Here is a 25,072-nt window from a genome sequence, read left to right as displayed (position 1 = left end):
CAATCATTGCGGACTTGGGTGCACTCCCATGAACCTACTCGTATTTCTCCAAGAGAATGTAGAGGGCCAGTCTTCGGGAAATACACTTTGGTTCCTGGTTGTATATGCACCCTATATGGGGATTTTTTTTAATATTTTAATAAAAAGTCAAAATAGGTAAGAATTATTTTGACAAAACACTTGACTTACTTTTGCACTGACATATAAATGTCGACGAAAAAAAACAAAAGTTGACCTCACAGCAAAAAAGACAAAATTTCTTTGCTATTATAGGTCACTATTCACACTATTTTAGCCAAAAATTTGTCTTTTTTGAAAAGAAGTCAAAAGGATATTTTTTTTTGTGGATTTTATTTCTCACGAGTACAATAGAAGGTCAAGTTTATTTCAAAAATATTTTCAGGAATTTTTGACTTTTTGTTGAATTACTAATTTTTTTTCCATATAGGGTGCATATGTCCCCATAGACCAAAAGTTCCCCTCCGCGGTCTCCACAATAAGATTGTGCAGTACTAGTAGGATAGCAGTTTTGCACGTAGGAAATGGAAAGGCACGTGCACATGAGCTCATGCAAAGGTAAAGCTGGGCGGAAACCCGTGTGATTCTTTTTACCACCAAAGGGCAAAAAAGAAACATCCCATCCACACTCACTCGCTCGCTCGCTCAAGTAGTAGTAGTAGCCCGTAGCCCTGTTTCCCGATTTTAACCCTGAGGTAACTAGTCACGCTGGCGAGTGGGTAACTTTCTACTCCCAAAATGGAGCACCACTGATGAACAGCGACATTAATACCTACCAATTCTGCCACTCACAGGTCTACTAGGAGGCAGCAGCTACAGACCCGGTGTTAAAGGATGGGAGAGAGGGGAGGGGAGGGAGCTGGCCCCCCATGGGAAACATCTACTGTGGGGAGACGCTAGCTGCGGCGGCCTGGCGCTGCCATCACGGCCGTGCTGTTCATTCATGGCACTGCTGCGCTGCGCTGCGTTGGCGGTGGCAGCCGCAGACGCAGACGCAGAGATGCAGGGCGCTGCTCTCTCACCTCCTCTCGGCCCTGCGTGATTTGATAAGTGGAGGCAGGCGACGCAGCCAATGCCAAAGATGGCATGAATAGGCAGGGGGGCACAGCCTTTTCACCATACGTACTTCTCCCCGGCATGCACGGGCATACAAAACCCAACCCCTCCCGCCCGCGCCCCCACGCACCGCGCGCAGCCGTTTTACCCAGCATGGCAAGAGGCGCATCCCGAGCATCACTCGTCGACTGACGAGGACCTGAGGCGGAGGCCCTAGAGGGAGCAAAGCAAAAGGTGCTGGTGAGTGGTGACTATAGCTACCATGACAAGTTGAGAGAGAGAGAGGGAGAGACCCACACTAGGCTGTCGCACCAACGGGTCAGGAGGGAGGGAGAGAGAGAGAGAGAGACGGGGGTTTTAATTTGAAGGGCGAAGCCTGGTCACTCGTGTGTGTGCGTGTGTTTCCCCCCGTCGTCGCCACTCTCCCTCTTTCCCCTCTCTCCCTCGAGAGAGGAGAGGAGAGGGGGGCCAGCAAGCAGGCAAGAGCAGTGTTCCACCTCCACTTCCACGACCAGCATCGCCAGCGCACCACGAGCTAGCTAGGGCCGACGACAGGCGCCGCAATGGAGATTGGCAGCGGCGGCTGCGGCGGCGGCGACGGGAGCGGCGGAGGGGGCGGGGACGACCAGCAGCGCCACGGGCTCAAGTTCGGCAAGAAGATCTACTTCGAGGACAGCACGGGCCCCGGCGGTGGCAGTGGCGGCGTCAATGCGTCCTCGTCCAAGCCGCCCGCGGGCGGCGGGAGGAAGGGGAAGGCCGTGGCCGCCGGGGGAGCGTCCGGCTCCGCGCCGCCGCGGTGCCAGGTGGAGGGGTGCGGCGTGGATCTGAGCGGCGCCAAGCAATACCACTGCCGCCACAAGGTGTGCTCCATGCACACCAAGGAGCCCCGCGTCGTCGTCGCCGGCCTCGAGCAGCGCTTCTGCCAGCAGTGCAGCAGGTCACCATTTCTCCTCCCACCTCCGCCTCCTCTCTCGCCGCGTTTCTCTTCTGTCTTCTCCCCGCCAATTTCTTGACGTATTCTCTAGTAGTAATACATGTTTTATTCCTAGCCATTTTTTATTGGCTTCTTGTTCAAGGTTTCCTTCTGTCCACATTAGGTCAACTGTAGCCCAAGTATTAATAGGTATAGTAGTACTCCAGTAGTAGTATCATTGTGACAAACTTAGCTTGGTGGGGCCTTCCGCTTCTGTCAATTGCTTTGCGTCTAATTAGTTTCACAAGCTTCTTTCATTGGGTTGGGTGTTGGCGACTTTTTTTACTTATTATTACGGCCATTGCTTGTAGCAGCTTACTATACTTTGTATTCTATATTTGAGTGTGCTGATGATAGTTCTTAAGTTGGTAGACTGATTGATATGTTTTCAGTGATGTGACATCCCTGCCTTCCGGTTGCTTTGCATAAGATTCCTCTAGCTAGCTTATCTACTATACTAGTACTTGGTTGTTTACTAGTAGCCGATTCGTGGTAGTCCAAAAACTATCCATTTCGTATAATTAGTTCTAAAAATGGTCAAATCAAATCAGGAACAGTGAGAAATAACGATCTTACATTGTAGCATTCTGCTTCGTCATAGGTTGGTAGGTTAGTCCATATTCGGTTCAACTCAAGCTCCTTTTCTTTTTGTGAGGGGCAAGCTTCTCTCTTTAGTTTTTTTAACACGGTACAGACCACGCTCATATATACGCGCATACACCCATCTTATGAATACACCCGCAGACCCAATCCCTATGAGCATCTTCTAGAGACTGCGCATTGTCGGAAATCCTGAAATAAATGCGAGCACCATGACACTTCTCTCTTTAGATAGCTGACTTTCTACGCGACATGTAACTTTCTGTAAACTATTTCCGGTTTTACCTAGGTTAGAAAACCCAAAGACTGCATTAAGATGTTTATATGTTTTTTTAGGGGTTACAGATGTTTATATGTGCTATTCAACTTCTTTGTATTTCCTTTGTTGAAAATTTCTTTGTAAATGGGCGAATGGCTTGTGGCTCAAATTGTTTAATTGTGTTATTAATTACCATCACTTTAACTGAAAAAACAAAGCATACACATTGATTAACTATTTTGGATTTATTTTTTTGCCCCCCTCTTATTGCACAGTACTGTGTATGCTCGGGATGTTGGTGCGCTCATGGTGTGAACAACGGGAAGGAGGGGAAAAGAACTGGTTGAATATAGATACTGAAAATATGTTTGAAATAAACTTAATCTTCCACTGTACTTGTAAAAAAATCATAAAAAGAAAAACCCCATTGACTTCTTTTGAAAAAAAAAACAAATTTTCCAGCCAAAATAGTGTGAATAGTGATCTATAATAGCCAAAAAAATGCCCTGAAGTCAACGCTGGTTTTTTATTCATGAAAATTTACATACTGGTGCAAAAGAAAGTCAAGTTTACTCTAAAAAAGCTTCAAAACTTTTTTGACTTTTATTTACATATTAATTTTTTTCTCATATGAGTTGATATACACCCAGGAACCAAAGTACATTTCCCCATATTGATGAGAAATGTTCAGTTTAGATAGACACATTCAAAAAATATGTACAGTACGTTAGATTTCAGTTTGCCAGTTGAAAGGGCAGTTACCAATCATTCCGTAATTTTTCATTCACTAACAACCCATTGCCATGTTTTTTTTTGAAAGGAAAACACAAGTAATGCATTACAATATTGTACCTGGCATCTCGCCAATTACAATGTCAGATACAAATGCAGGAAAATGGCCTAGCCATATCTCTATGCAGCCATTCCCCATGCCAACACCATGCGCTGCTAAAACATGTGCAGCAACGTTACAGTCACGCTTACAGTGAACTACATCAACAACATTCAGCCCTACTTGTTTTCATAATAAGTTCTATACTCCCTCCATTCCTAATATTTTTCTTTCTAGAGATTTCAACAAATGACTACATACGGAGCAAAATGAGTGAATCTACACTCTAAAATATGTCTATATACATCCGTATGTGGTAGTCCATTTGAAGTCTCTAAAAAGACAAATACTCCCTCCGTTCCAAATTACTCGTCGCTGAAATTGATGTATCTAGAACTAAAATACATCTAGATACATCCATTTCTGCGACGAGTAATACGGAAAGGATGGAGTATTTAGGAACGGAGGGAGTAGTTTATAAGCGAAATGACTTATGTTCTCTGGCTCTAGTTCTTTTACGAAACTTATGAATGTCTGAGTTGTGCTAATGTCCAGCGTGTCTCTGACGAGAGGCATAATCAGAAAAGCTTAAGCTAAAATGATATCTCCCTCCACACTTGATGGACAATCCCTTTGCCCCTTGCACCTTGGTGAGGTGCATTATTGATTGTGTTAAGCCAGACATCTCACATCTGTATGAATGATTACAATCTTCTTTACACATGTACGGTTCCTTTCTCCGTTTCTTTTCCGGGGCTTGTTTTTCCACGTACGGGGTGTGATTATGAAGGCCGTTAAGATAATGTTGCTTAATGGGATGCTCAGTACTGCTATATTAAGAAGAGAGACATTCTTGGCATTACCACGCCCTTTTGACCAGACCTGTTGTTTTCCATTATGCTTGTTTGTTCCCAAGATATGCTAATATATATAGGGAGCATGTAGTACTTGAGCAGCTTTGCTATATCTTTGTTAATAAATTTGTATTCCAAACTCTACTGAAATTTTTAATACCGTTAGTAGTACCCATCGTGTATTGCATCAACTTGATTTTTGTTTTGTTTGATCATATACAATGAGACCCTGTGAGATTTGGATCCCATAACTTTTATTCGGTCATTCACTCATCATACCTCTCAGGTAAATTCAGTTGAGGAGGGTTCCACCAGTTGCCTGAATGAGGGTTGTACCACTAATTCTCTGCTCGAATTTCTCAGGTTCCACCAGTTGCCTGAATTCGATCAAGGAAAACGCAGCTGCCGCAGACGCCTCGCAGGCCACAACGAACGCCGGAGGAAGGCACCCCCCGGCCCTCTCGCAACACGCTACGGGCGACTCGCTGCATCCTTTGGTGAGCAGCAGCTGCTGATTTGCCAAACTTGCTCTCACCGATCACTATTGGTCCAGTTGCATTTGCTGATTTGCTCTTGTGGTTCTTGGTGCAGAAGAACCCGGCAGGTTCAGAAGCTACCTGCTGGATTTCTCGTACCCAAGAGTTCCGAGCAGCGTGCGGGATGCCTGGCCGGGGGCTCGACCAGGCTACCGGATGCCTGGTGAAATCCAGTGGCAAGGCAACCTAGACCTGCGTCCTCACACAGGTGCAGGCACGGGATACGGCCACCACCATGCATACAGCAGCCACGGCGGCTTCCCCGGCCCAGAGCTCCCTCCAGGTGGGTGTCTCGCAGGGGTCGCCGCCGACTCCAGCTGTGCTCTCTCTCTTCTGTCAACTCAGCCATGGGACAACACCCCCCACGGTGCCAGCCACGACCACCGGTCCGCGGGCTTCGATGGCCACCCTGTGGGAGTGTCACCCTCCATCATGGCGAGTAACTACATGCCGCCGCCGGCGAGCCCCTGGGGTGGCTCCCGGGGCCATGAAGGCGGCCGGAACGCGCCGCATCAGCAGCTGCCACATGACGTCCAGCTCCACGAGGTGCACCACCCAGCAGGCTCTAGCCAGCACGGCCACTTCTCAGGCGAGCTCGAGCTCGCCCTGCAGGGGAACAGGCCGGCGCCTGGGCCACGCGGCGGCGATCACGGCAGCAGTGGCGGCGCGTTCGACCACCCCGGCAGCTCGTCCAACTGGTCCCTGTAGGGGCCATTCCAACTACGTTACCCTAAGTCTGCGCAGGGAAGCATGGAACTGAAGAAGCCCCTGCCTGCCGTTCATTTTTCCCTTCTGGTCACCGGTATGGGAAGGAAGGGCTCCGAAGTGGCAGGCGACTGATTTCTTCCTTATGCATAATGTCCATGAAAACTCCAAACTATTTGCGCCCATGTGATGTAAACCTCCATGAATTTCAAGTATCGGTATGCTTGCCGAGGACTTTGACTCGGCGTATTATTCCCTTGTTAATCCTGCATTGCCAGGAATCTGTTCTTGTTTATGCATGCAAAGTTAAGAGACCACAAGCACACAGCGTGGCTTTGCAGCATGCTCTCAGCACCGGTGGTGTCTTGTTGATGGGCTGGCCGAGGTGAGAAAGTGAGATCAAGCAATGCGGTAGCTTCTTTACTCCAAAAGAACACATTAGTGGTGACTGGTGACAACTCTGGTATATTCTCTCCAAAACATCAGCACCTGCTTTCATGTGACAGAGACTGCCAAGGAGAATGTGTTCCAAGCATCTCCTCTTTTTTCCAGTCACCATTTGCTGGGATGCTGATCCAGATCTTGTGATTTTGTTGATTTTGTTTGATGGTAAAGCTGAAACCTTTGATGTTTCCAAAGACTGACTTTAGGTCTGAACAAAATTAGGGAGCCCACTTTAGAAAGGAGAACAAATAATTGCCAGAGGTAGGGCAAGGGTGGGATGATGCAGCCATCATGATGACATAATAATTGAGCTCACACTGACAAATCTTGTGCCACATGTTGGCCCGTGATCAACAAACAGTGATCATAAATGGATCGCTTGTCCACATGAAAGATCGACACAAATGTAATTGCACTGTACACAGATTCCGGCATTGGCTGGAACAAAGAGATGAACAGTGTCAGCCTTCCCACGACTCTAACTTCAACAGTTCAGTTGATGAGTGATGAATAGTCCCTCGATTAGAAAGCAGGAATGGGAAACGTCTAGTGCAATTCTTCTTACATTACCGCTAGCTGAATTCAACTCGTTTCTTCACAGCTTAACACACTACTGTCTTTTGGCCGCGGTAACTTCATTCGGAGTTCTGGACATGTCAGAGACATAACTTGAGCTCTAAATGAAGCAGTTCACACAATATGCGAACTCCTTGAAGCTTCCCATTCCATCTCTGTAATTTCAAACTGACCCAAAAAGATTTCACATGTTGAGACATTTCATACAGAACTAATACACATAATAGTAGTTAAGAATATATTGTTTCCACTAACATGCTGGAGCTCAGTTTCTCCAGTTGGCTATGAACCAGTGATTGTGTTAAGGACTAAGGTTAACCGTACACAGTCAACTAATCAAGAATATCCCAAATGTCACATTTACCATAATCTGCATGATAGAGGCAAAACAAAACGGCAAGTTTGTAATCCAGTATGTGAAGAATCCAATGCGGTAATGCCAATCATTACTGAATACAGATTGAATTGCTCATAGAATCATCACCTGCAGTGGGAAGGACAGTGCCCTTGTCACCATTGACAGAGTGGATCAGTGATCATCTTCATTAGGCCCAGGGCATTCATTTGCCAGTGCTCCTGCTGATTCAAACTGAGAAAACAGCCAAGACAACCATATTTTAAAAGCATGGAAGATGCCACAACAAACACACAATGTCTAAATGCATTTATAATTCGGAAAATGAAAATAGATAGAGTAAAATATGAGAATTGCAGTATCTATCTGGTTGTAATGCAGTAAAAGGGTGGAGAAATGCACTGGCAACACTAGAGATCTACTCCCTCTCTAAGTTAATATAAGATGTTTTTTGACACTATGACAGTGTCAATAAACGTCTTATCTCAAGTTAATGAGGGAGTATATAATAAAACACGGATTCTCTACTGTGATCTTCCAAAGAAGCAATGTTATTACAAGATGGGGAATCAGGTATGAATGCTCTGCCTTCTGCAGATAGTTGGCTTGTGTCCAGAATAAAACTGACCTTGCATCCACAGTAAAGGCAATAGTGGTGTTGAACACGCAGCTTATCCAATATGGTTTGTAAACCCTGCAGACATAAACGACATGTCAATCCAGTTCCTTCAGCAACACTTACAAAATGATACCTTGGGCAAAAGGAAATGCAGAAAAGAACAAATGGCAACGAAATAATGATAAATAAAAAAATAAGTAGGATTTACTTTCAGAGCCTCTTGCAGAAATGTAGGGAAAGGCTGCGTACTATAGACCCAAAGTGGTCGGACCCTTCCCCGGACCGTGTGCAAGCAGGAGCTACGTTCACCGGGCTCCCTTTTTTTTTTTACTTTCAGAGCCGAGCCACTTGCTAGTGCATTTGTAACAACACAATGATCATGAGTTCAAGGGATAATTGTGGAAACATGTATGAACAACCAAATATTGGACAAATAAGCACGTTGTCACAATTATCAATTGTCATGAACTCATGATCAGTGTGTTGTGGTAAATGCAGTAGGATGTGGCTAGATTCTGAATCATGAATCCAGCATATATTACTGAATTATATCTGGTATATGACAAATCCATTAAACCTACAACAATTACGGACAACAATTACGGTGTTCTATCCAAATCACAATCTCATACACAATCCTAACCATTGGAATGTTTTTCTCATCTACTTCACTTAATTCCATTTTTGTACGAAAAATTGGCAGTAATTAGCACATCTTTGAACATGTAAGTCCGAACCTGATACTGAGCTTGCAATCCTAAATTTGACCAACAGAATTACAGAACAAAGAACGGTGCAGAAGTAAGAGTATCAGAGCAGTGAGAAACGGCTACCTCTTCAGTGATCACCTCTTCCTCTTCATCTTCTCCCTTCTCCTTCTCCTCCCCATCGGGGGCTGGTGGCTCCACCTCCCTGTTCTCCAGCTGCGCGAGCGCCGCCTCAGCCTTGCGGTAGTCCCACACCAACCTCCGTCCCTTCCATTGCGTGCTCTTCCTCGACCTCAGCTCCACCACCATCTCCTCCTCCCGCTTCCTCTCCCTTTCTTCCTCCTCCCGCGTCTTGGGTTCCGATGGCTGCGGCAGCGGCGCCACAGAAGCATCTGGCTCCGCCCCGAGTCCGGCCCGAGAGCGGCGGATCTCGATTCCAACCGGCTCGGCGCCGGCGCCGCGGGCTGCCGGGTCGTATCCCATCTGCTTCAACATCTTGAACCCAACGTTGCTCTCCGGGATGGCCTCCGCCATCCCGGCCAAGGTGCGGGCGTCCTCCTCTCTCTGGCTCCTCTCGCGCTCCTGCCGCCGGCGCTCCTTCCACGGTAGCCCCTTGGCGCGCTTCGCGTGCCCTCGCGCCGGCGGAGCCGGCTTGGGGGGTTGCTTCCGGACCCCGAGGCTCCTGGAGGGAGAGGGCGGGCTTGGCGGGAGGAAGTGGGACAGGTCCCCCATGTAGTCGTCCTCGGCGTCGGCCTCAACGGTGGCGTTCGGCTCCATGGCCCTGCGGTGGTCGGGGCGAAGCGAGGTCGGCCGGGGAACGGCGTGGCGACTTGTTTCCGGCCTGGGGTAAGTCTTTTGTTTTTCGAGATCGGGTTTTGTTTTTTGAGATCGGGTGGGGTCAAGTCGGTTTACACTTCTGGTTGGGCTTCGTACATGGAATGGATGGATGTTGTCTTTCCGTCGGTGAAAACCTGGCAAAGTGGGCTGGCATGGAATAAACCACCGGCCGCGGCATGTTTTTTTTTTGACAGCGAATAGACTTTATTCCTCACATAATAGACAAGTCATTTACAAAAAGAGGAGAAATAAAGTCCGGGATAGAACTTTCCCAAAATCCCGAAGATATAATGGTAAGAGAATTTCTAGCTAAGCTATCTGCTACCTCATTCGCTTCACGAAAACAATGCACAAAGGAAGTCTTTGCAAATTCCAACTCCATTTGCTTACACTCCCTGATGATAGCCGCCTCAGGACCAAAGTATGTTTCTTGTTGATTAAAGGCTTCCACTGCAACCGTACTATCAGATTCAATAATCAGTGAATTACACCCAATCCTTTCTGCGAGAATCATTCCATTTCAAACTGCAATTATTTCAGCTGCATCAACATTACTAACATGTGGTATGAACCAATTAGCTGCTGCAATAAAATCACCTCTGTCATCGCGAGCAACAGCACCTGTAGCTCCAGATAAATTTTCAGCACAAAAGGAGGCATCAACATTTATTTTAACTGCCCCTCTAACTGGTTTTTTCCACATATGATCATGTTTCGAACTGGTTGTTTAGGAGTTGTCGCTCTAACAAAGTTAGTGCAGATAACCTTAATAGCAGTAGCAGTGCGGTTAGGGGCCAGGATATTTTCTCCCTTCACGAATTGCCGTCGCTGCCACCAGATGTACCAGGCTGCAACTGCAACTAATTCGGGCAACGACAACTCTCCTACAGCAACTTGAGCCCTACCAATGATCTCCATGGTGACTGATCCAGACCGGTCTTCAGCAATCGCCTTTGTGATAACATCTACCAGACCAAGTTCAGACCAAATTTCAGTAGCACGAGGGCAAGTGAATAAACAATGTTGGATGTCTTCAAACCCAACATGACAGATTGGGCACTCTCCACTTGTTGGGATATGACGTCCCGCAAGAACTCCGAAACAAGGCAGTACTTCCCTAAGCACTTTCCAAACGAAAAGCTTCACTTTACCTGGGATATGAAGACTCCAAATATGTTTCCATATAGTGTTCAGTTGGGAACTGTCTTGACCCTCCGCCCGATTCCATTGATGACCGAACTGATGTTCAAATTCCACGTGATAGGCCGACCGAACAGAGAACGTCCCTGATCGAGTACCACTCCATGCAAGAAAATCCTCTAACACTTCCACTCGAAGAGGTATTTGGAGGATTCGATGAACATCCACAGGCGAAAAAACTGATTGAATAAGGTCAGCATCCCTCTGTCCAGTGTGTGGATCAATTAATTCTTCAACTTTTCCCAGTAGTGTATCACCCCTTGGTGTTACTACTTTTCGAGTTTCACTTGATGGTATCCAGGGATCTTGCCAAATGTTGATTTTTGATCCCGTGCCCACACGCCAAATGCAACCCCGTTTAAAGGTTTGGATACCTGAGACAATGCTCTGCCAAGTGTAAGAAGAACCCTTCTTCGGTCCCGCATTCAGGATGTTTCCGTCGGGATAATATTTTGCACTAAGAACACGTGCACACAAAGAGTCTGGATTCTGGAGCAGTCGCCAACACTGTTTTGCTAACATAGCAAGGTTAAAACTGTAAAGGTCCCTAAAGCCCATACCACCTTTTTTCTTTGGAACACACATCTTCCACCATGCAAACCAATGCATTTTCTTTTTCTCCTCCTTATCACCCCACCAAAATCCCGCAATCTCATCAGTAATAGATTTGCAGATCCCTTTTTGAAGTTTAAAAACTGACATAGCATACAAAGGGATTTCCTGTGCAACTAATTTCAAAAGTATCTCATGTTTACACCTAATGGGTTGCGTGCTTTTCGGGTTTATAGGTTCTTTTCAGGCCATTTGGGCTTTTATTGGGGCCTATATATAAAAAAGTTAGAGAAAAATGGGTCGTGCCGTGGCGGCACGCGGGTCTAGTCTCACCGAAATCACTAATTAAGGAGTACTAGTTGTAAAGAACACTCCACTTTTCCAGGTCGCGACAAGTGGTGCACATGCAGCGCCCTACTTGTCGCAACCTGAGAGTTTTCCCTTTTTTCGTAGATTCGTTTATTCAAAACGTTTCATCTCTTAAACCGTGCGTTCAAATTTCGAACCGTTTTCACCATTGGATTCCTCGCGTCGAGATCTTCAAAACTAGATCCCATGTTGATAGGTTTTGACGAACTTTTTTTTCACGAAAAAACCGGACGAAAAAAACTGGGCGAAAAAAATTGAACCGGGAGTACGGTTTCTTTCCCTTTCCGAAAGAGGCACGCCCGTGCCTCTCGCGAAATCACAACCGTGCCTCTTGTGGAAGCAAAACCGTGACTCTCGTGGAAGAAAAAAAAACAGAAAATGCGTTTTTTGCCGTTTCCGAGAGGCACGGCCATGACTCTCGCGGAAGCACAACCGTGCCTCTTGCGAAAGCAAAACCGTGACTCCCACGAAAGGAAAAAAAACAGAAAACACATATTTTTTCCCTTTCCGAGAGGCACGGCCGTGACTCTCGCGAAAGCACAACTATGCCTCTCGCGGAAGCAAAACCATGACTCTCGCGAAAAAAAACAAAAAACACGTTTTTTTCGTTTCCGAAAGGCACCGCCGTGACTCTCGCTAAAGCACAACCGTGCCTCTCATGGAAGAAAAACCATGATTTTCCCGAAAGGGAAAAAAAAGAAAACGCGTATTTTTCACGGGAAAAAAATTTGTTTTTCGATTTTTTTATCGTAAAGCTAAGAAAGACCGGAAAAAACCAAAACGTCGAAAAAAAATCAAGAAAAAAACCGTTTAAAAAGCCGAAAACGCGTGCGGAAAAATAAAAAAAATAAAGCCAAAGGAAGCGTCCAAAGTGCGACACGTGATGAATGACTGAGAGTACGCCAAGTGACGCTGATCGTTGCGGGGCTTCCGAAGGAGCGCTCATTAACTAGTTGCTCCCTAGTCTCACGGGAGCTCCTAATCGGCACCTTCTGCGTGGATTAGGATAACTGGTGCCTGTAGCGATCGCTAGTTGGGCTGTTTCTCCGATCGGCCCAAGTAGTTGGGCGCTGATTCAATTGTTTGAACAGATTGTCTCAAAAAAAAATTTGTTTGAACAGTTTTTCCTATCGATTCGACTGTTTCTACTGTTTCTCGTTGGACTGTTTTTTTCTTCTACTGTTCCGACAATACAATCCGAACTGGAAATTTCTTTCAGAGTATGTATGAAAGGAAATATGCTTGAACCAAATATGGAACGAACTTTCTTAACAATGGAAAATTTCCATAAATCACTGAAACCTGCTTATTGAAATCTTTCAGAATTTGCAAGTGGCTTCCACTAGTTTAGTTGTTTGAAAGGAAATTTTATTATAAGTAGTACAACTGAATTTAAAAATATGGAAATGAACAACAACTTAAGAATGACTGGTTTTGACTGTTGTTTCTACATTAAAATCTGAAGCTCTCCGAAATCAGAACTGAACCATTTTACTCCCTCAAGTGGTCCTGAAAAATTTAAAAAACAGAAGACATTTAGTTTGTTAATAGAAAGAAAAATATGTATGTATATTTTCTCTTTAATTGTTTATTGACTAAATCATGGAAACTAGTGTACTACTTTTGAATCACAGATTTCTTACAGAGTATACCTTTCAGCAGTTCATTCTCTTGGTTGCGAAAAGTACTTTTATTTGAATGACCGGAAACCCTGTAGAATAAAAGCAGAAGAGATTCATTGATTTTTTTGGTCTATAGTTCCCTTACTAACAATGTTAGTGAAATACATAATGAAATTGAGGGAGGAGTTTCTAACTTACGTGATTTTGAAGAAATGTCCTCACTACTCGTAGTTGCACCTCGCTACTTTGGTAGGTTGCAATCTCATACAAGAATATTTCACGCATAGCTTGCAAATCAACTTGCTTGCACATTTGTGATTGTCATTTAATTATTTTTTTCTTCTATGAAATAAAAGATCTACAAGTAGAATATGTTGTTTAGAAATAAGAAACTCTTACAGTAGAGAATCCTAGAACTCCCATTCCACGATATGTTTTAAGTATTTGAAGTAGGAAAACACCTGTGTTGTACCTGCAATGATGAAAACAGGCTAGCTAGCATGTTAGATTCAAATCCAGTTAAAAAAACAAAGAATTCATAACTTAAAAAATAATTTGGTCATGATTTGCACGAATTGGAGCAAAAACTGTAAGTGACATAAGAAGTCAAACTCCGTAACCTGAAATGAGTTCTAGGAACTGCAAGGAATCTGTAGTCAAAGTCTTTGATGCTGAATGCACTGCAGTTAGGGTAGGTGAGCGCAAACAGTGACTTGAAATCGTAACAAACAGTGCTTATTATAGTTGTGAATCTGTCATGTCCAGACCCATCAGGATTCATAATATCAAAAACCATCCACTCTCTAGGTTTGCTGTTATTAGAATCCATTGCTTATCATTGAAGCAAGGCAAGTGGACCTGTGAAAAATCGAAGTAGTTTTGTTCTGTTCAAAAATTTCCATTTGAAGAATTCAGTAAGAGAAAATATGCTTATAGAATGGTACTTACAAAAATTGCTATTTCCAATCTGAAGCCAACTCTTGCTTCACTTAAAATGTCTCTGCATATTGGGTCTGAATGATCAATCATAGGCCTCATGAGTATTGCCTAATAAATATAGAGAAGAGAAATTTTTGTTTGGTGAAACTAACAGATGATAGCACACAAGAACATTGGAAGAAAGAGAAGAAAAAGAAGTAAATGTGTGGTACCATATCTTCTCTTTGGACAATATGCCTAATAACATCAGTGTTTGGTATTAGGCCTTGCCTACCACGGATTAGTTGGTCTGTATTGAGCATCTTTGAGTAACAATCCAGAGAGTGTGGATTCATCCAGCAACCAGGTCTTAAGGAAATAGTTAAAGTCTTCTGGTCAACCCAAACTTCATTCACCTGGAATATTCTTTGGCTGTTGTTTTGAAATTAATGTTAGAAACTTTCAACTAGAAGTTAGTAAAAAATTGTGAAAACGAAGAAATAGTATGTATGCTAGAGGAGAATGAACACTTTGACTGTTTTGCACATCTAACAGAATTACACTTAGGAAAAATTACCTTGAGTCCAGAACTGGAAGAGCTGCAGTCATTGTCTTGTAGAATTCAATTTGCACTGGTGTTGAGAAGATAACTTGTTGGAACTGCATATAGTTGGGCTGCTGAACAATTTTTGTAGAAGAGAAATGTTGAAACTTCTTCTTTCCTGACTCTATTTCATTCCTTTTGGATTTAGCTTCAAATTCTTCCATGAGTTTGAGCAACGCTGGATCGTTGAGTGGAGTTCCAAAAGTAATTTCTGGCTATGGAGAGTTAATCTTAAAAGGCCTAAGTGGACTATTGCTATACATGAATGAAGTATTAGCATTCAAGAACCTAGGATATGAATGAGTCTCAGGTTTAACAAGTTGGGACGAAGAACCCAGATGAGAGTAGGTGCTTATTTGATAAGCAGTCATACAGGGTGGGACTGTATCTTGTACTGCATCGGTTATTGCATTGAAACTCGGTGTGTCGTCTTCAGTATAATTTGCTGGGAAAGAATTAGGTGGAGCTTCTGGTTGAGACACTTGACTAGATGGGAGATAGTTTTCATTATTTTTTGCAAGTGTTTGATGGTAGGGATGTGAATGAATGAGAATTTAATTGTCTTCTAATGCTTCTAGTTTGACTTGATGTGGTGCACAGTAGAAAGAATTTCCTGGCATGAAGAGAAAAAGGAAAATAAAATTTATATCGGTATGAACATAAAAATATAAAAAGGAAGGCAAACTTTAATTTATGAAAGAAGAAAAATAAATTGAAAGTACCTGTGACAGATCAATTAGCTGAGATAAATCTCCAGTGAGTAGACCTAAATTTCTCTTGTCTCTAGTTGTGATTTATTGTTGAATTCAAGTCTTCCCATGTTGGTTTGTTTCTTAGCGGATGCAGAATAACTGGTATTTATACAATGAATAAACAGACAAATTAAAAGTTATTTATTAATAATAAGAAAGAACTAGAGATATTGTGTGACGCTCCAAGACCGACGCTCCAGAAGACTTCCATATTTTTGTGACCTCCGTGTGTTTCATTTGTGCTTGCTCTATTTATTTTTGCATTGCATCATGTCATCATGCTAGCATGTCATTTAATTTTAAAACTCAACTAAATAAATTGTATGGGTCTTCGATCCATTTAAATCAAGGGAAATTAACATGGTGAAATTCTCTTTATAACATATAAAAGTCTCCTACTATTAATAGGGAGCTATTATCAAATATTCCATTTTTTTGGAATCACCATAAACACACTTACAAATATTCCCCATGCCTTTTCTACTTCGAGTTTGACCTTTAAATCTTGTCCGCAATTCTTATCACTTTTATCGAGGTTCCTCAATAATCCTCATCATTTTTGGGCTCTTCTAAATATTATCCTAGTTCAAACCATTCAAATTTAAATTCAAATGAGTTTGAATTTAAATCTTGCAATCTTGGCCACTCCTAATTTTCTTGGATCAAGCTCATTTTTATGAGTCTGGGAAAATTATCCACATGCTCAAATTCTTTCCCTAACCCTCTCTTTCTTTTTCTTCTCTCCAGCTCTTTGCTGTTAAAGAATAGGAGGGAGAGAGAGCTCAGTAGGCCCTCTACCAGGCCAACCTCCAGCAAGCCATTTAGGCCCATCTGCTAGGCCCAGCCACCCCCTCCTCTTAACCCTAGCCCGTTCAATCCCCCTCCTCCATCCATCAGCGCGGGCAGGGAGAGCCTCAGCTCGATCCCCATCCTCCTCCACCCCGCGCTCGATCCCGCTCGTCCCCAGCTTCCCTCCTTCCCTTCCTTTCCACGCGCCCGAGGCCAGCCATGGCCGTCTCACCATGAAGCTCTGCCAGAGCCACGTCCGCTCGCCGCCCGTCCCGGCCTCCTCGCTGCTGCTACCTCCTTCGCCTCGACCTGCCGGAGATCGCGCCCGCCGCTGCAAGTCTCTCGACCGTGCCGGCCACCAGAGCTGTTGTCGACCGACGCCTCTGCCGCGCCTCCCTCTGCTTCTTCTGTTGCAGAGCGCCGTCACCACGCCCTGTTTCTCCTCCCGCGCCGATGCCCTCCTCCAGCTGCTCGAGCCTGCAGCTCCGTCCGCAAGCTCGTGCAGCCATGGCCGCCACAGGAGCCTCGCGCTCGACCCCCTCGCCGAGGCCATGGATGCCCGTGGCCCCGCCTTCCTGCACCTCCACACGTCGCCCCTGCTTAGACGCCTGCTTTGCCTCTGCGCTCGCCTTGCACCTAGCTCCACCACCGTTCGATCTCCCCCTCGCCATAGACGAGGTTGTCCCCAGCAGCAGGTTGACTTCCTCACCTCATGCGCCCTTGCTCGTTTGGTTGCCACCTGCTGCTGCATCAGAGCGCCATCGATGCATCTCCGTGGTTAGCACCTTCGCCAGATCCTCACTGGTCACCTTCAGAGAGTGGCACGCAAAGTGCAGCGATGAACCCTTGAAGAACCCTGCCCCGTGTACCATTCTGTTGCTGCACTGGAACCTGCCTAGTACCCCGACGTTCATCACCATGATCGACCCCATGGCCGAGAACGACTACATGATGACCCTGGGTATGGAATCGCAACACGCCAAGTTCCCCTTCGAGTTGTCAAGACCGACAAGATCGGCTACGTGGACACAAGACCCATACCTAGTCCGTCAAGTATCTACTCCGGGATATTTCTCCAAGTACCACGACAATCCCGAAAAGATTCAAATCCGTCAAGTTCCTCTAGCGATGACTTGAACGGCTACGAAACGTGTACCCCTACCGTCGACCCGCGAAGACCCCGTGGATGTCAAGTTTCGTGTCGTGAACCCGAACATCTACGGACATGAACTAATATTTCCTCTTCGACTCATGAACCACTACTTCCACTACATCGCGAGAACATCTACTTCCCTCAACGAACTCGAACCGCCTCGAAAACGCACACTTCAAAGGTATACCGCCGAGACGATGACCCGTGGACGTATGTTGTGTTTTGTATGAGATGCACCACTTGCTTGCACCATGTCCGAATTGATCCTTACGCATTCCTCATTAGCCTTGCCGCGAACCCATGGGACACCCGAAATCCAGGATCACCCCACCATCCTTGCGTGACTCGCTCCGCACACTTGCTCTTTTTCACCGATACTCCAACGAGTTACCGAAACCCGGAATGTTGCCTTGGCATCATTTTCGTTATCGCCGCCATGGCACCCCTTTCATTTCGTCATGGCGACCAAATGCTTCATATCATGTTCATGTCAACTCTTAACAAAAATTGCATAAAACTTGCACATGTCATCCGCATCATGATAATAACATTTAAAATGTTTAAAATTGTTGTTTGCATTAAATTGCTAAATGCATATGGGGATTGTCGGTGTCAAAATCGGCGGATCTCGGGTAGGGGGTCCCGAACTGTGCGTCTAGGCGGATGGTAATAGGAGGCAGGGGACACGATGTTTACCCAGGTTTGGGCCCTCTTGATGGAGGTAAAACCCTACGTCCTGCTTGATTGTTCTTGATGATATGAGTAGTACAAGAGTTGATCTACGACGAGATCAGAGAGGCTAAACCCTAGAGGCTAGCCTATGGTATGATTGTATGTTGTCCTACGGACTAAAACCCTCCGGTTTATATAGACACCGGAGGGGGCTAGGGTTACACAGAGTCGGTTACAAGGAAGGAGATCTACATATCCGTATTGCCAAGCTTGCCTTCCACGCCAAGGAGAGTCCCATCCGGACACGGGACGGAGTCTTCAATCTTGCATCTTTATAGTCCAACAATCCGGCCAAAGGATATAATCCGGCTGTCCAGATACCCCCTAATACAGGACTCCCTCAGTAGCCCCTGAACCAGGCTTCAATGACGATCAGTCCGGCGCGTAGATTGTCTTTGGCATTGCAAGCCGGGTTCCTCCTCCGAATACTTCATAGAAGATTTTGAACACGAGGATCGTGTCCGGCTCTGCAAAACAAGTTCCACATACCATCGTAGAGAGAATAATATTTCCACAAATCTAATCTGCTGACGTACCCCGTAGTGTGGCATCACACCACAGCCAGGTCTTTATTCGAATCGTTTTTCATAACCTATCTCAGCGTGTTTCGCGAGGCGGTTTCCTTGGCACGTCTTGTCGAAGCAGAGATCGTGTCCCCTTATTACGGGATTCCCATCAATACGGACGTGGGTAACCCAACCGCGCCATCAATTACGGCGCTTGGGGGATAAGCGAGTTTTACCAGGCTGGTGGGGGCGCATAGTTTCGTCCGCCCTTATAAAGGGATAAGGTTTCGCCTTTTTTCTACCCACGCCTTCTTCCTCCTTGCTCATCCATTCTCGCGCACTCGAGCTCCAGCGCCCAAGTCCACATCCTTCTCCTCAACTCTCTCCAAACATGTCCGGAGCGGGAGGCAAGTGGATGGTCTCCTCCGTCACGGAGGGACACATCAAAAAACTACGTGGGGCCGGATACTTAGCCGCGGATATCGCGCACCGGCCGCCAGCTGCGGGGCAGATCGTCCCTACCCCGGAACCTTACGAAAGGGTGGTTTTCCTCCCCCACTTTGTCCGCGGCCTTATGTTCTATTATGGGCTGGATTTTCATGATCTGGCCCCGAATTTCATCCTCAACATCTTGGCGTTCATCGTCGTGTGCGAGGCTTTCCTCCACATCCGGCCCCACTTCAGCCTGTGGCTGAAGACCTTCAATATTAAGCCGAAGGTAGTAGGCGGCCAACAAGCGGAATGCGGCAGAGCCATGGTGGGCAAAATGCCCAACGTTACATGGCTCGAGGACTCCTTCGTGGAGACCATAAAGGGGTGGCAATCGGGGTGGTTCTACATCACCGAGCCGCGCGACACTAACTGGGTGGCGGCCCCCAAGTTTCGATCCGAAATCCCCACGCGGCTCACTTCCTGAAAGGAGAAGGGCCTGTCTTGGGGCTCATCGGTGGAGCTGGACGGACTCCAGAAGTGTATCCGGAACATGATAAGCAAGAAACTTAAGCTTGTCAACATAGTCCAGGTCATGCTCTTCCGCCGGATCCTCCCGTGTCAACAACGGGCTTTCAACTTATGGGAGTTCGACCCGTCCCAGCACCAGACTCTACGCGAGCTCTTCGACACGACGCATAAGGACGTCTGGAAGGTGCTGTTCAAGGGCGCCGAGGTCCCCCTTTCTCTTACCGAGGACCGCGGGCTAAGCGCGAAGCGCCCTGCGAATCCGGTAAGTTCTGTACATTTGGTAGGGTATTTATTTCCCATAGCTTAACCATGTGCGGGGTCTGAGCTCCCATGCCTTTGACAGGACTGGTGGAGACATCAGAGAAGATTAACTGTCCGGCCCCTCTGCCCGAAGACCCTGCAGACGCTCTCCTGACGGAGACACGGAATCCGGCTCCTTATGAGGTGCCGGAGAAGACCAAGAAGAAGGCCACGGGAACCCGAAAGAGTTCCCGGCGCCAGGTGGTATCGGACGCATCGTCCGATAACTCCGAGACGCACTCCTCCCGTGAAAACGAGGAGGAGGAAGATGAAGATTCTCCCCCTCCAGCCGGGGGAGACAAGAAAAGGAAGGCCGCCCCAACCAGGGAGGCCGTGAAGGAAATATGCCCTAGAGGCAATAATAAAGTTATTATTTATTTCCTTATATCATGATAAATGTTTATTATTCATGCTAGAATTGTATTAACTAGAAACATAATACATGTGTGAATACATAGACAAACTTAGTGTCACTAGTATGCCTCTACTTGACTAGCTCGTTAATCAAAGATGGTTATGTTTCCTAACCATGAACAAGGTGTTGTTATTTGATTAACGAGGTCACATCATTAGTTGAATGATCTGATTGACATGACCCATTTCATTAGCTTAGCACCCGATCGTTTAGTATGTTGCTATTGCTTTCTTCATGACTTATACATGTTCCTATGACTATGAGATTATGCAACTCCCGTTTACCGGAGGAACGCTTTGTGTGCTACCAAACGTCACAACGTAACTGGGTGATTATAAAGGAGCTCTACAAGTGTCTCCAAAGGTAGATGTTGGGTTGGCGTATTTCGAGATTAGGATTTGTCACTCCGATTGTCGGAGAGGTATCTCTGGGCCCTCTCGGTAATGCACATCACATAAGCCTTGCAAGCATTACAACTAATATGTTAGTTGTGAGATGATGTATTACGGAACGAGTAAAGAGACTTGCCGGTAACGAGATTGAACTAGGTATTGGATACCGACGATCGAATCTCGGGCAAGTAACATACCGATGACAAAGGGAACAACGTATGTTGTTATGTGGTCTGACCGATAAAGATCTTCGTAGAATATGTAGGAGCCAATATGGGCATCCAGGTCCCGCTATTAGTTATTGACCGGAGACGTGTCTCGGTCATGTCTACATTGTTCTCGAACCGTAGGGTCCGCACGCTTAACGTTACGATGACAGTTATTATGAGTTTATGCATTTTGATGTACCGAAGTTAGTTCGGAGTCCCGGATGTGATCACGGACATGACGAGGAGTCTCGAAATGGTCGAGACATAAATATTGATATATTGGAAGCCTATGTTTGGATATCGAAAGTGTTCCGGGTGAAATCGAGATTTTACCGGAGTACCGGGAGGTTACCGGAACCCCCCGGGAGCTATATGGGCCTTAGTGGGCTTTAGTGGAAAGGAGAAAGGGGCAGCCCAAGGTGGCCGCGCGCCTCCCCCCCTTCCCTAGTCCTATTAGGACTAGGAGAGGTGGCCGGCCCCCCTCTCTCTCTCTTTCCCCCCCTCAAGGAGTCCTATTCCAACTAGGATTGGGGGGGGGGGGAATCCTACTCCCAGAGGGAGTAGGACTCCCTTGGCGCGCCCTCCTTGGTCGGCCGGCCCCCTTCCCTTGGCTCCTTTATATACAGAGGCAGGGGACACCCCTAGACACACAAGTTGATCCTTGAGATCGTTCCTTAGCCGTGTGCGGTGCCCCCTGCCACCATATTCCACCTCGATCATATTGTAGCGGTGCTTAGGCGAAGCCCTGCGACAGTAGAACATCAAGATCGTCACCACGCCGTCGTGCTGACGGAACTCCTCCCCGACGCTTTGCTGGATCGGAGCCCGGGGATCGTCATCGAGCTGTACGTGTGCTAAGAACTCGGAGGTGCCGGAGTAACGGTGCTTGGATCGGTCGGATCGGGAAGACGTACGACTACTTCCTCTATGTTGCGTCAACGCTTCCGCAGTCGGTCTGCGTGGGTACGTAGACAACACTCTCCCCTCTCGTTGCTATGCATCACCATGATCTTGCGTGTGCGTAGGAAATTTTTTGAAATTACTGCGTTCCCCAACAGTGGCATCCGAGCCTAGGTTTTATGGTTATGATGTTATATGCACGAGTAGAACACAAGTGAGTTGTGGGCGATATAAGTCATACTGCCTACCAGCATGTCATACTTTGGTTCGGCGGTATTGTTGGACGAGACGACCCGGACCGACATTACGCGTACGCTTACGCGAGACCGGTTCTCCCGACGTGCTTTGCACATAGGTGGCTTGCGGGCGACTGTCTCTCCAACTTTAGTTGAACCGAGTATGGCTACGCCCGGTCCTTGCGAAGGTTAAAACGGAGTCTATTTGACAAACTATCGTTGTGGTTTTGATGCGTAGGTGAGATTGGTTCTTGCTTAAGCCCGTAGCAGCCACGTAAAACTTGCAACAACAAAGTAGAGGACGTCTAACTTGTTTTTGCAGGGCATGTTGTGACGTGATATGGTCAAGGCATGATACTGAATTTTATTGTATGAGATGATCATGTTTTGTAACCGAGTTATCGGCAACTGGCAGGAGCCATATGGTTGTCGCTTTATTGTATGCAATGCAATCGCGATGTAATGCTTTACTTTATCACTAAACAGTAGCGATAGTCGTGGAAGCATAAGATTGGCGAGACGACAACGATGCTACGATGGAGATCAAGGTGTTGCGCCGGTGACGATGGTGATCATGACGGTGCTCAGGAGATGGAGATCACAAGCACAAGATGATGATGGCCATATCATATCACTTATATTGATTGCATGTGATGTTTATCTTTTTATGCATCTTATCTTGCTTTGATTGACGGTAGCATTATAAGATGATCTCTCACTAAATTATCAAGAAGTGTTCTCCCTGAGTATGCACCAGTGCCAAAGTTCGTCGTGCCCAGACACCACGTGATGATCGGGTGTGATAAGCTCTACGTCCATCTACAACGGGTGCAAGCCAGTTTTGCACACGCAGAATACTCAGGTTAAACTTGACGAGCCTAGCATATGCAGATATGGCCTCGGAACACAGAGACCGAAAGGTCGAGCGTGAATCATATAGTAGATATGATCAACATAACGACGTTCACCATTGAAAACTACTCCATCTCACGTGATGATCGGTTATGGTTTAGTTGATTTGGATCACGTGATCACTTAGAGGATTAGAGGGATGTCTATCTAAGTGGGAGTTCTTAAGTAATTTGATTAATTGAACTTAAACTTATCATGAACATAGTACCTGATAGTATCTTGCTTGTTTATGTTCATTGTAGATAGATGGCTCGTGCTGTTGTTCCGTTGAATTTTAATGCGTTCCTTGAGAAAGCAAAGTTGAAAGATGATGGTAGCAATTACACGGACTGGGTCCGTAACTTGAGGATTATCCTCATTGCTGCTCAGAAGAATTACGTCCTGGAAGCACCGCTGGGTGCCAGGCCTGCTGCTGGAGCAACACCAGATGTTATGAACGTCTGGCAGAGCAAAGCTGATGACTACTCGATAGTTCAGTGTGCCATGCTTTACGGCTTAGAATCGGGACTTCAACGACGTTTTGAACGTCATGGAGCATATGAGATGTTCGAGGAGTTGAAGTTAATATTTCAAGCAAATGCCCGGATTGAGAGATATGAAGTCTCCAATAAGTTCTATAGTTGCAAGATGGAGGAGAACAGTTCTGTCAGTGAGCATATACTCAAAATGTCTGGGTATAATAATCACTTGATTCAGATGGGAGTTAATCTTCCAGATGATTGCTTCATTGACAGAATTCTCCAATCAATGCCACCAAGCTACAAGAGCTTCGTGATGAACTATAATATGCAAGGGATGAACAAGACTATTCCCGAGCTCTTCGCAATGCTGAAAGATGCGGAGGTAGAAATCAAGAAGGAGCATCAAGTGTTGATGGTTAACAAGACCACTAGTTTCAAGAAAAAGGGCAAAGGGAAGAAGAAGGGGAACTTCAAAAGGAACAACAAGCAAGTTGCTGTTCAGGAGAAGAAACCCAAGTCTGGACCTAAGCCTGAAACTGAGTGCTTCTACTGCAAGCAGACTGGTCACTGGAAGCGGAACTGCCCCAAGTATTTGGCGGATAAGAAGGATGGCAAGGTGAACAAAGGTATATGTGATATACATGTTATTGATGTGTACCTTACTAGAGCTCGCAGTAGCACCTGGGTATTTGATACTGGTTCTGTTGCTAATATTTGCAACTCGAAACAGGGACTACGGATTAAGCGAACACTGGCGAAGGACGAGGTGACGATGCGCGTGGGAAACGGTTCCAAAGTCGATGTGATCGCGGTCGGCACGCTACCTCTACATCTACCTTCGGGATTAGTATTAGACCTAAATAATTGTTATTTGCGCCAGCGTTGAGCATGAACATTATATCTGGATCTTGTTTGATGCGAGACGGTTATTCATTTAAATCAGAGAATAATGGTTGTTCTATTTATATGAGTAATGTCTTTTATGGTCATGCACCCTTGAAGAGTGGTCTATTCTTATTGAATCTCGATAGTAGTAATACACATATTCATAATGTTGAAGCCAAAAGATGCAGAGTTGATAATGATGGTGCAACTTATTTGTGGCACTGCCGTTTAGGTCATATCGGTGTAAAGCGCATGAAGAAACTCCATACTGATGGACTTTTGGAACCACTTGATTATGAATCACTTGGTACTTGCGAACCGTGCCTCATGGGCAAGATGACTAAAACACCGTTCTCCGGTACTATGGAGAGAGCAACAGATTTGTTGGAAATCATACATACAGATGTATGTGGTCCGATGAATATTGAGGCTCGTGGTGGATATCGTTATTTTCTCACCTTCACAGATGACTTAAGCAGATATGGGTATATCTACTTAATGAAACATAAGTCTGAAACATTTGAAAAGTTCAAAGAATTTCAGAGTGAAGTTGAAAATCATCGTAACAAGAAAATAAAGTTTCTATGATCTGATCGTGGAGGAGAATATTTGAGTTACGAGTTTGGTGTACATTTGAAAAATTGTGGAATAGTTTCGCAACTCACGCCACCCGGAACACCACAGCGTAATGGTGTTTCCGAACGTCGTAATCGTACTTTACTAGATATGGTGCGATCTATGATGTCTCTTACTGATTTACCGCTATCGTTTTGGGGTTATGCTTTAGAGACGGCCGCATTCACGTTAAATAGGGCACCATCAAAATCCGTTGAG

The 25,072-nt window shown here is 45.7% G+C and overlaps 2 protein-coding genes across 5 annotated transcripts; one reads left to right on the top strand and one right to left on the bottom strand.

The window, feature by feature from the left end:
* The first annotated feature begins 1,236 nt into the window (after positions 1-1,236).
* Positions 1,237-6,121, top strand: LOC125520075 (squamosa promoter-binding-like protein 17). Of its 2 annotated transcripts, none has more exons than XM_048684873.2 (3): positions 1,237-2,011; positions 4,956-5,089; positions 5,187-6,121. In XM_048684873.2, the coding sequence occupies exons 1-3, from the start codon at positions 1,638-1,640 to the stop codon at positions 5,834-5,836; spliced, it is 1,158 nt and encodes a 385-aa protein (XP_048540830.1). In that variant the 5' UTR covers positions 1,237-1,637; the 3' UTR covers positions 5,837-6,121. The 2 variants fall into 2 exon arrangements, with proteins under 2 accessions (XP_048540830.1, XP_048540829.1); XM_048684872.2 differs by having other exon boundaries at positions 1,241-2,011; positions 5,184-6,121.
* A 520-nt stretch (positions 6,122-6,641) lies between these two features.
* Positions 6,642-9,434, bottom strand: LOC125520076 (D111/G-patch domain-containing protein). Of its 3 annotated transcripts, XR_015609734.1 has the most exons (5): positions 8,661-9,434; positions 7,837-7,902; positions 7,338-7,442; positions 7,109-7,223; positions 6,642-7,021 (listed from the first exon to the last, which is right to left on the bottom strand). XR_015609734.1 is itself a non-coding variant. In XM_048684874.2 (4 exons), exons 1-3 carry the CDS (start codon positions 9,309-9,311, stop codon positions 7,383-7,385), a joined length of 777 nt encoding a protein of 258 aa, XP_048540831.1. In that variant the 5' UTR covers positions 9,312-9,434; the 3' UTR covers positions 6,642-7,223; positions 7,338-7,382. The 3 variants fall into 3 exon arrangements, 2 of the variants coding, with proteins under 2 accessions (XP_048540831.1, XP_048540832.1); XM_048684874.2 differs by having other exon boundaries at positions 6,642-7,223; XM_048684875.2 differs by lacking the exon at positions 7,109-7,223.
* Positions 9,435-25,072: the final 15,638 nt, after the last annotated feature.

Source organism: Triticum urartu, chromosome 7A (assembly GCF_056163025.1).
Source record: "Triticum urartu cultivar PI428250 chromosome 7A, HENAU_Tu73, whole genome shotgun sequence".
NCBI classification, from domain to species: domain Eukaryota; kingdom Viridiplantae; phylum Streptophyta; class Magnoliopsida; order Poales; family Poaceae; genus Triticum; species Triticum urartu.
This window is presented reverse-complemented; position numbering and strand designations above follow the sequence as displayed.

Excerpts from the sequence above, each read along its gene's own strand:
- LOC125520075 (XM_048684872.2), top strand. The coding sequence starts at position 1,638 with ATGGAGATTGGCAGCGGCGGCTGCGGCGGCGGCGACGGGAGCGGCGGA. Across the intron at positions 2,012-4,955 it reads TTCTGCCAGCAGTGCAGCAG|GTTCCACCAGTTGCCTGAAT; the intron begins GTCACCATTTCT and ends CGAATTTCTCAG. Across the intron at positions 5,090-5,183 it reads GCGACTCGCTGCATCCTTTG|AAGAACCCGGCAGGTTCAGA; the intron begins GTGAGCAGCAGC and ends TTCTTGGTGCAG.
- LOC125520076 (XM_048684874.2), bottom strand. The coding sequence starts at position 9,311 with ATGGAGCCGAACGCCACCGTTGAGGCCGACGCCGAGGACGACTACATG. Across the intron at positions 7,903-8,660 it reads AAGAGGTGATCACTGAAGAG|GGTTTACAAACCATATTGGA; the intron begins GTAGCCGTTTCT and ends TTATGTCTGCAG. Across the intron at positions 7,443-7,836 it reads GCCTTTACTGTGGATGCAAG|TTTGAATCAGCAGGAGCACT; the intron begins GTCAGTTTTATT and ends CTGTTTTCTCAG.